General features: G+C 40.4%; 1 protein-coding gene across 1 annotated transcript in view; it reads left to right on the top strand.

Annotated features, from left to right (window-relative positions):
- Window positions 1-6,365: 6,365 nt before the first annotated feature.
- Window positions 6,366-11,689, top strand: part of MFHAS1 (multifunctional ROCO family signaling regulator 1) — a 60,158-nt gene continuing 54,834 nt past the window's right edge. The window contains exon 1 of the mRNA XM_075204617.1: window positions 6,366-9,929. Coding sequence (XP_075060718.1) covers window positions 7,046-9,929 — 2,884 coding nt within the window. The 5' untranslated portion in view covers window positions 6,366-7,045. The remainder of the gene's footprint in view (window positions 9,930-11,689) is intronic.

Here is an 11,689-nt window from a genome sequence, read left to right as displayed (position 1 = left end):
TCTTTGTGGCAGGGAGCAAGAGAGAAGCCATTTTAGGAGGGAGGCTCTGGAGAGCAGCAGTCATTAGAAACATAGAATTTGACAGCCGATAAGAACCACTTGGACCATCTGGTCTGGCCATTTTTTAACCTATAGTAACCTCCAACGCTATTTAAATCTTATTTCTTTTTAAGACTATCCTTATGTCTATCTCAAGCATGTATAAATTGCACTAATGTATTAGCCTCTACCACCTCTGATGGGAGGCTATTCCACTTATCTACTACCCTTTCTGTGTAGTAATTTTTCTTTAGTGCATGTTCTCAAGTTCTAATACTTCTCTTCCATTGAATGTTTTCCTCGTGTACCTTGTTATAACCCTTGATATATTTGAAAGTTTCCATAATGTTCCTCCTTTCTCTTCCCTGCTCCAAACTATACATATTTAGATTTTTTAAGTCTTTCTGGGTAAGTTTTGTGATGTAGGCCATACACCATTTTAGTTGCCCTGCTTTGTACAGTCTCTAATGTATTTATATCCTTCTGGAGATATGGCCTCCAGAATTGAACACAGTATTCTAGATGAGGCCGTAGCAATGACCTATTCAGGTCTGTTACTGATTCCTCTCCCTATACAACCAAGCATCTAATTTGCCTTTCTCATTGCTTTGTTACATTGCTTACCTGCCTTTAAGTCACCTGAAATAGTGACTCCTAGATCTATTTCCTCCTCACTAATTTCCATTATAGTGCTGTTAATACTATATTTAGCCTTTCATTTTTGATTCCCAACAGCATGATTTAACATTTTTTGCCATTAAAGTGTAGTTGCCATGCTTTTAATCATTCCTCTAGTCTACCTGGATCATCAATAATTTGTTTTACCCCTCCTGGTTTGTCTACTCTGTTGCATATCTTTGTGACATCTGCAAAAAGGCATACTTTCCCTTCACTCCACTGGTGAACTTTCCCTCCTGAGAATGCACTCCATTACTATAACTCTCTGTTTTCTATCCTGCAACTAAGATCTTATCCATTTAACAATCTTACAATCCAATCCCAAGTTTCCGTGTTTATTTAACAGTCAGCAATGTGGGACAGTATCAAAAGCCTTACTAAAGTCTAGATAAGCTACATCTACAGCCCCCCATCTACTGGGCCCCATGATTGCTGAAGGCGGCCCTGCTGATGTGAGTGTGTTCTCTAAGCAGCGATGCAGAATCAGTGGCGCTATATAAATAGCTGCTGATGATGATTAAGCTGGTTCTGACACGTAAGATTGCCCAAAATACATGCTGTTTGAGCTGCCTACAGAAAATAAAAATTCTTTAACCAGCCCCAGCACTATACGGCATTGGCTGATTCCCACTAAAGCAGGAGGACAATGAGAAACCAATCGCAGGCTAAACAATCTGGGATGGTTCCTACTAATATTAGTGTTTTCACCCTCAGCCAATAAACCCTTGCTGGTACACCTTTGCTGTGGGTACCTGGGTAATGTCAAAAAACAGGGCCCTTAAGAGATGTCAGCTTAATTTTAAAGGACCCTACACTGCTCCATTACATTAAAAAGGTCAATAAAACACACGCACAATTATTAAATATATTTTTATTGAAATACATACTCCTTTCCTTCATCAATTTATTATTAAATATGAATTATTTCTTTATATTTCTTGTCGCTGTTTGTGGCTGTGTGAAAGAAAATGCACATCTCCGATGATTATAAATGCAAACTAAGTACACAGTGCAAAAGTTTCACTATAAAAGTAATGCTTTGATTAAGTAAATGTGGATATAGAGAAAAGTAGAAAAGGTACCACACTCTACTATTTGATGTAGGCTGTGTGGCATGTAACAAAAAGTGGATTGGCAGAAGAGAGAATGTCTGAGTGAAGTCAGTACCTTATAACTGGATAGATTGGATGTCAGGGGTATAAGACAAAAAGAGGAATCACAAGGTCAGGGAAGGAACAGACTAATAGATATAACAGATGAAAATGAGTGGAGATGGAGGGAAAGATAACAATAGAGGAAGATTTAACAAATTTGAGTTCACCCATGTCGGACTAGTTTTGGTTGATCCTGTTTATCAAAATTGTGAAAAATTGTGTGGGTATTCAACGCACAAAGATTAAAAAAAAATTACATGAAGAGTAAGCAAATCCATGTTCATTCAGCTGCAGCTGCTCCTCTCAGTAATAATATATTTAATATTAAATATTATATGTATTCATCCACCTGAAAGTCCTTTATAAAGAAGAGTTTTGCAGATGTCAGTTGTTGTGGTAACTCTGAGCATACATCCTGGTCTATTGAGCCATTTCAGTCCAGTCACATTGTGTCTAGCTTACCTTCATCTTGTATGTTTATTGATTTACTACCTGGTTTTATATCTTAACCCTGGCATATTTCCTTTCGCCCTTGGCCCTAGCTATAATTTACTAGTCTTCTTAAAGAGACAACTGTGTAGCTACAGGTAACAGCCAACATAAAGGAAATAGTTGAATAAATGCAGGATACAACATGGATGGAAAGTGGGTGCTTAAACATGGGTGTCACTACTCAGTTAATAAAACAATTAACATCCCATTATGGTTGGGGTCAAATATTTTCTTTACCAGAGTTAGGGGAAGAGACCTTAGTGATTTTGAGAGAGAAGTCATTGTTGGGTCAATTTTGGCAGCAGATAAAGACTGCTCAAGTTGTCGGTCTTTCACCAGCTACAATGAATAAGATGATGTTGGCGTAAAAAAGGTAAATAAATCATTAGTTATATGGTTGGCCATGTAAAGCAGTAGATATTTAACTGTGGTGCCTGAGCAAAGGGTAGACAAAAAACAGACTAGTAACTCTGAATCAGCTATCTAGATGTATTAATCTAACAAATATGTAGGGCAGTTAGTGTAAACAACTTCATTGATGGGTAATATGGTATGGTTGCTGTGCATAAATAGCTTAGTACACCTAAGAATGTAGATGTGCAAGTAAAGTGGTGCATAGAAAAACAGGCATATGCTCAGATAGGTTGTTCATCACCTTGTTCTCATCAAGCAATAAATGTCCAAGTACATGCATGGCACACACCTTAAGACACATGTGCTTCTTTTAAATCCAAGAAGAGTTTTTATTGCTCTATTGTGGTATAGAGTACACTTATTCGGCATGGCTTAAGTCTACTCATCTTCCTTTACAGTAAAATAAGTGTCAATAAATGTGAGGCCAGTACCGAGCATCACTCCTCATCCTGCTATGCTAAAGCAGCAGTATTGTTGGTAGTTGAATATTCCAGGATGACAGTGTCCCCATCCACAGGGTATGACTGGTCATTGAATTTCTTGAAAACAATATAAACCATATAGTACTGTGATCCCAGTGACAGATCTCAACCCAAATGAACACTAGGGGGCCATGTAGAGTTAAAAGCAATTTAGAAGTCAGAGTAAATTGTGACAGTACTTTACTCTGTTTTCCAAGTCACACAAATCTTAAACTATGTGTGACATGCAATGGTATGCAAAATGCCTACTATAATCATCAGTGAGCATCTGGGGGAAAGCAGCCGTAACAGATACACCTCATAGAGGCATACCGGTGGCTACTTCCCCTTCACACCCTTACTGATCTATGCATATGCCTGCCCACCCACTACCTCCCCCATTAAGCCTCTCTAGACGGAAGGTGTAAGAGGGAGATACGTATTAGTCTGAAAGCAGACTGAGACATGTTTTTCTATTGCATATGCGCAATTGTAAAAAGCGCATTTTGGGCGTAGGAGTCGGACTTACAGTTGACTCTACATGACCCACTTAATGGGAAATTTTGGGGCAGTGCCACTCGATTATACCTACACGCTGTACTATCGTTTTGTGTCTAGTAAGTGGATACCCTAAGGGGTTAAGAGGATTATTGATATCACGGGGTGCTGGATCTAATTACATTTGATTCACGGTTTAGATGTAAAGGGTTTCTATTCCTTTATGTGATTTTTCATACAGATCGCACTATGTGTTGTTTTTCTTTTGTTCTTTTTTCCCCTCTATGCCGATATATGGATTACGTGTGAATTGACCATCATCATCGTATAAGAACTTATACATCTCTCAAATCCAGGATACCTTTTTGGAGTTCGGGACATTGTATTTAGTTCCTCCTCAGAGACTTCCAGGGGGTTTCTTTGTTATTTGTTATTTTGATAGGATTCAGGTGAATTATTGTATCTTGTGAAGTAAATCCTGTCTCTCTTATTTCTGGGTTTGACGCATGTCAGCAAATTTTATGTTATCTGTTTCTGTTAGTAGTATGGTTCGGTGTTACCTACTTTAAATTTGCTACAAACTGCCTTTTGATTATATCATTGTTGCGCCATTGTGGGATTTGGTATAATTTTATTTTGTTTCTAATTACCATTGATTTGTAATTGCTCTAACCAACTAAATTAACAATTGGAGTCTCTGAGTACATGCCCACTGTAAACCTTAACACCAAGTGCATTTACAGCTCACCTGCTCTAGTTATATTTGGATTCTGTTCAATCAATATAATTCCTAACAATTATTAACCACAGTCAACATATGCAGAATATGTTATGAATGTGCAAATAAAAATATTGATCTCTGGGAATTAACACTATGCAGCCATATGCATGACTCTCAGGATTTGGTGTCCTCTATCCCATGCTCCTCACGATTACACAATCTCCATGAACTCTGATCAATATCAGGTTTCTTGGAATGTATGCAATGTTGGTGCATTTCTTCTGTCCAAGCTCTGTTTTACAGATGGTAAATGAAGCTTGAGTGATAGGTGAACAGAGGTGCAGCAAGGAATCAGTCATCCCAGTGAAGTGAAGCAAAGTACATGCATATAAGCATTTACAGATAATGTATGACGAACCAGGATGGGACAAAAGTGCAACATGCTCTATTTCCTCCTCAGGAAACATGATTGTCGCAAATCAGTTAACAAGGAGCTAGGCTGCAGGGGTATACTGTGTGTACACAAGATCCATCTCACAGATCAATGATGCCTATATTTAGCTGTGTTCTAGCTGCAGTCACCATGTGGATGAATGCCGCACACAGCTACTGATCACAAGTACATGTAAAGTGCACACTGCATATTTTTATTGAGTAACAAAATTAAAGATCGGTACAATTTGATCTTAATTTCTGTAATGTATCTGCTGTACTATAAGCAGCAGTCAGAATCATGTGAATGGCCTCAGTACTGTTATGGTTAGACAGTTTAGATTATGTTTTAGACATGCTTCTACTTATCATTTGTTTTAAATTGGAGACCTATAAAAACAGAGAACATTGATTTTCTAAAGTAACATACTAGAGATCACTGTTGTGGAGCAATTAAGACTGGATCTTATATCTAAAATGGTATATATAAGGAAACACAGATATTCCCAGGAGAGCTTTATAACACTTAGGGGCACATTTATCAATGTTCGGCAAAAATGAAAAATAGTTATCAATCCTTATCGCATGAATAAGGATTGAACTATTTCTCAAATTTATGAAAAACGGATCACAGAAACAGCAGTTCCGATAAACTGCTGTTTCTGTGATAAAAAAAACCACACTTACCCCACCTCTTCGGAATGCGCTGTCTCTGGATCTCCTTAAGGTGTTCTTCGCTCCTCTTCATAGGTCAATTGCGCATGTGCAGTTCGAAGTTTTTCAGAACTCGTTAGATTGCGGCTGGGAGCAGTCACCATACTGTAGAATGGTGACTGCTCCCAAAAAACGAAAAGGGATGCAAAGCAGCAGATATCCACGATATCTGCTGCGATGCACCCTTCTTAAATATGCGGGGGACACAGAGGGATGTTTTTTTTAATGGTAAGTGCACGATAGTGCACTATCACTATTTGTTAAATATGCCCCTTAGTATTTAGTGGGCAGTCAAAAGGTTCTCTCTCTCTCTAAACAAAATATCACTACTAATACAGCACTTTTTGAATTGCCTACACAATTCAAACGGCCTAGTAATAAGCTAATGATCGTATGGTGATAATGCAGAATTAGAAGTATACAGCTCTTTTAACTAATGTTGACAGTAACAAATGTGCATTTGTGTCCAAAATTTGGCACAATACTGGCTACTAATCTCACATTGTGTATTGCTGGAACACTAACCGCCCATGACCTGTGTGCGAGCTTTCAGAAGGAGAAAATAAATTGCTCCTCTGTAAAACAACACCATCTTGCCATTGTGTGCCTTGGCAAGGATACAGTTAAATCTTTTCTGAAAAGACAGTTATAATTACAGACATCGCCACTAGATGGCGCACACTTAACTTACCAAACAGGGAAACGCAATTTCTTTCACTTATGAGCTATTCCTCTTTCCCAGTCCCCACCCAGTGATTTGAGAAGGGAGGGGAGAAAAAAAGCAGGTTAAGAGTCATCCCCACAGAGAGGGAGAACTGACAATACACACGTTACCAGTCTCTGAGACAACGCCACTCCTCCTTCACCAAGGACATCAACTCATTCAGAATCCGGCACAGAGGAAAAACAGACATATCCACAGACAATAGCTGGATCCCCTCCCTGTGGGCTGAGGCTGCTGTGAAGGATTTGCAGTGAGGAAGTGCATCTTTTTTTTATTATCATCTGTCTTTGTTCTTCTTCTTATTATTTTATCTGCGGTGGATGTACAGTGTTATCATCTGGCTTTCATAATTCCCTGGCACCCTCCTCCTATAGAGGGGGGCAGAGAAACATGCACAGCTGCCCCTCAGCATGTAAGCTGGCTGGTGTGTGTGAGTGGAGATGCAGGGATAAGTACTGCCAGCTACACTGCTTGTATCGTTCGCTCTCCGCCCTTCAGCACTGCCTACTGCCTCTCCAGCCCTGAGGCGGTGTCATCGGCTTCTGTGCAGCTGTACATTGGGGACCATGTAAGAAGCGCTGTCTGTGATGACATTATGCGCCTTGAATCGCACGCAGGGTGTGTTTGAATGAACTAGGCTGAGGGGTGTCATGATGCACCAGCACTGACTGGAGCTATAACCATGATGCATCAGCACTGACATCTCCTCTCCGTGATAATGATGATGGCAGCGGCAAAAGATGCCTGTAACAACAGCTGTGACCTGAAGACTGCCAGGCTATGGAGGGATGCAGCCCTGCGCTCCAGGAAACTGCGGAGCAGTCTGCGCCAGCTGACGCTGAGCTGCGGGGAGCAGAATAAGCTTATCCTGCCGGAGGACCTTGCGGATGTGGAGGTGCTTAATCTGGGTAACAACTCCCTGGAGGAGGTGCCCGATGGCCTGCAGACCCTGTCTGCCGGCAACCTGCATGTTCTTATCCTGCGCAGGAACAAGTTCCTCAGCGTCCCCTCAGCGGTGTACGAGCTGGGCAGACTCACCGAGCTAGACATGAGCCACAACCGCTTGAGCTGTTTGACCGAAGCGGTGGGTTTGTTGAGCCAGCTAAAGAAGCTCTGCCTGAGTCACAACAAGTTACAGACTTTGCCCAAGCAGATTGGCTCTCTAATACACCTAGAGGAGCTGGATGTGAGCTTCAATCGTATTAGCCACCTACCTGACACTATGCAGGGGCTACCCCGCCTCAGAGCGTTAGACCTAGATCACAATGAGCTGCGCAGTTTCCCCCAGCAGCTACTGCACCTACCTGGAGTGGAGGAGCTGGACTTCTCTGGCAACAAAATGCTTGGTAGCAACTGTGGCGGCTCCCTCCCTGATGGCATCCGGGCCATGAAGTCTCTGAAGATATTGTGGCTGAGCAGCACAGGACTCTGCTCCTTACCTGACTCATTTTGTGACCTAAGTAAATTGGAAAGTCTCATGCTGGACAACAATAATCTCTGCTCCTTGGCTGAGGGTTTCGGATCTTTGCAGAAGCTAAGGATGATTAACCTGTCCTCAAACTCCTTCCAGGAATTTCCCAAGATCCTACTGCAGCTGCAGGAACTGGAGGAGCTCTACATGAGTAGGAATAGACTGACTGTTATACCAGAGGGCATTTATAGTCTATTTAGACTGGTGACTTTGTGGTTGGATAACAATAGGATCAGGTACCTGCCAGACACTATTGTGAAGCTCAGCTTACTGGAGGAACTGGTATTGCAAGGTAACCAAATAGCAATTCTTCCAGATAACTTTGGCAAGCTCTCCAAAGTAAATATCTGGAAGATCAAAGACAATCCTTTGATTCAGCCTCCTTATGAGGTATGTATGAAAGGGATCCCTTACATTGCTGCTTATCAAAAAGAGCTTGCCCATTCTCAGCCAGCAGTCAAGCCAAGGTTAAAACTAGTCCTCTCAGGGCTAAAAGATGCTGGCAAAACTGTACTTAGACATTGCCTGACTGACGGTCAGCCAACCAGTTGCATACTGGGAAATACAGGGATTGAGGTCACTAACTGGACTGCTGATGCAGAGCGGGGACTTACTTTTATTGTGTATGATTTAGCTGGGGACCAGAGCTATGACATAATCAACCCATTCTTTCTCTCCCCCGGTGCTCTGTATATCTTAGTCGTTAATTTAAATTCCTATGTTTCTAAGCATTTTTATACATCTGTAGGGTATTTTCTACATTTTATCAGTGCCAAGGTACCACATGCAGTTGTCTGCATAGTAGGGACACATGCAGATTTATGTGAGGAGACTGAAATTGAGGAGAAATGCCTTGATATACACCACCAGATATCACAGCAGGAAAAGAAGGATTCAGAGACTCTACAAAACTTGGCACAAACTGTTGATGAAGCTCTTAGCCAAGACTATGACATGCGTGCCTCAAACCCTCATGCAGCTTTTTATGGTGTTAATGACAAGAATTTGAGAAGAAGGAAAGCCCAGTTTCAATATTTAATGAACAACCGTCTGCAGATCCTTTCACCTGTCCTATGTGTTAGCTGCCATGATTATTCAAACGTTAGGCGTTTAAGAGAAAAGCTTCTTTCTGTTGCTGAACACAGGGAGATTTTCCCAAACTTGCACAGAGTTCTTCCCAAATCCTGGCAAATGCTGGAAGAATTGCACTTTAAACCTCAGGAGCTCTGGCTGACCTGGTGGGATTCGGCAAGGCTAGGCTTACAAGCAGGGTTAACTGAGGACAGGCTGCAGAGTGCCCTCTCTTATTTACATGAGAGTGGGAAGCTGCTTTATTTTGAAGACAACGTTACTCTTAAAGAGTATGTTTTTCATAATCTGACAAAACTGATTGACATTTTGAATGTCTTTTTCCAGAGAGACTCCTCGGTCCTATTGCAGAAACTTATGAATGACACTAAGGTAGATGAGTTGAGGGCCACACAGCTACATCATTATGTGGAAGGGTTTCTTCTTCACGGACTTTTGCCCACTCATATGATTAAATTACTTCTTAAACCACATATCAAAACACAACAAGACTTGCAGCTCATCCTTGAACTTTTAGAAAAAATGGGCCTCTGTTATTGTATCAATAAACCAAAATCTAAACCCTTAAATGGGGCAACTGCCTGGTTTAAGTTCCCATGCTATGTAAAGAATGAGGTACCACATGCAGAGGCCTGGATCAATGGTACAAACATATCAGGACAGTCTCTAGCGGTGGAACAGCTTCAGATAGAATACAGCTTTCCGTTTATATTCCCACCTGGTTTGTTTGCCCGCTTTAGTGTTCAGATTAATAGTCATATAGTACATCGATCAGATGGTAAATTTCAGATATTTGCCTACAGGGGAAAAGTGCCAGTTGTGGTGAGCTTTCGGCCTTCAAGAGGAGCCTTACAGCCAGACATTTTGTCTATTGCCAGCCATGCTTCACTGCCTAACATATGGACTGCATGGCAGGCGATAACACCCTTGGTTGAAGAACTGAATGCACTATTACAAGAATGGCCAGGCCTTTACTACACAGTACATGTTCTATGTTCCAAGTGCCTTAAGAGGGGGTCACCCAACCCACACACCTTTCCAGGTAAGATTTATGTTATACATATATACTATACTTAATGTTTTAGTTAACCGTTTGCAGTGGGAGTTTTTTGCTCTTCGTGGAGTTTTGTTGATCTTACACAATAAGGCTAGGTACACACTACAGAATTTTCCAACCAATCTTTTATCTACAAACGAACGAATGAAGAATTCCACCTACACCATTCTCAACATGTATTCACTGAAAAAATCAAGGGCCTGATTCATTAAGGATCTTAAATTAAGAAGTATCTTATTTAAGTCTCCTGGACAAAACCATGTTACAATGCAAGGAGTGAAAGCTAGTTTTCTGTTTTGCACATAAGTTAAATACTGACTGTGGGCCTGATTCATTAAGGATCTTAAATGAAAGGTATCTTATTTCAGTCTCCTGGACAAAACCATGTTACAATGCAAGGAGTGCAAACTAGTTTTCTCTTTTGCACATAAGTTAAATACTGACTGTTTTTTCATGTAGCACACAAATATCAACTTTAAATTTCAGTGTACAAATAAGCTATCAAGTATTTGTGTGGTACGTGAAAAAACAGTCAGTATTTGACTTATGTGCAAAACAGAAAACTAGTTTTCACCCCTTGCATTGTAACGTGGTTTTGTCCAGGATACTTAAATAAGATACTTCTTAATTTAAGATCCTTAATAAATCAGGCCCCATGACTGTAAACTCTATGGAGATTGTGATCATGAGTGCATACACACTGCAGGATTAGAATGTGATTGGAACGAGATTACTAGTTTTACCAACCAACCAAATGATCCGACAATCGGTGCTTTGGAGCAGCTATCGGTCATTATGTAAGTGTACACACTACTGCGATATCAGGCCGAACGGTCGGTTTACGAGTGTTTGTCCTGATAATCAGCTGAAAAACCTGTAGTGTGTACCCATCCTAATATGCATTGCCTGTAGAGGCTATTTCATCATACTGATCATCATTTAAAACAATTTTAACCTTCTTGGCAACTGTTGAGTGTTGATTTTTTAACTAGTTGATTACAATATGTGATAGATAAATCACAATTATTCCATTGATGTACAACAAAAGTGTTATATAAAAAAAGTATATATGTATTTTAATTGGAAATACAATTCTAAATAATATAGTGTTTAGTCTTTAAATGCCCTTGGAAAGCCCATCTCTTTATGAGAGCTTACCCTACTCCTACTTATACTACCCACACTAATGCACCCTAACTAGCATCCCAAACTCCTCTCTGAGCCACACTCCTTCTTCTTGTTTCAGCTGTGCCCCCTTCCAGATGGAATGTAAGCTCTCATGAGCAGGGCCCTCCCTACCCTTTGTTTGCATGTCTGCATTTATTTTGTCTACCATGCATGTCCTTGTTTTATGTATGTCCTGTTTTCCCCTGTGTCCAGAGCAATAGAGAACTGCAGCTCATTTCATATCAATGATAATAATAATAATAACAATAATAAGTGTTTTGCATTTTCATTGTAACATTTCTGGAAAACAGCTATGACTATTCAGTTTAGGAAGCTGAGAAAATAACTTGTAGCTAAAAAATTGGTGGTTGTTCATTAATTTGAGGTTACTAATATACCACGCCTTAGACTTTTTGAAGTGTTATGCACCAGGGCTGGACTCCCAAGGAGTACAAGGCTACATATTGTTAATGTTCCCTTAATTGATTATCTGGACAAAATATTGATTTGCCTATTCTGAAGATAATAGCGGCAAGCTGTAGAGCATATGTATGTACATGTTGTTTATTTAGGCATAT

The sequence above is a fragment of the Mixophyes fleayi genome, chromosome 1 (genome assembly GCF_038048845.1).
Source record: "Mixophyes fleayi isolate aMixFle1 chromosome 1, aMixFle1.hap1, whole genome shotgun sequence".
In the NCBI taxonomy this organism is placed as follows: domain Eukaryota; kingdom Metazoa; phylum Chordata; class Amphibia; order Anura; family Limnodynastidae; genus Mixophyes; species Mixophyes fleayi.
The sequence above is the reverse complement of the archived record's forward strand: the minus strand, read 5'-3'. Positions and strand labels throughout refer to the sequence as shown.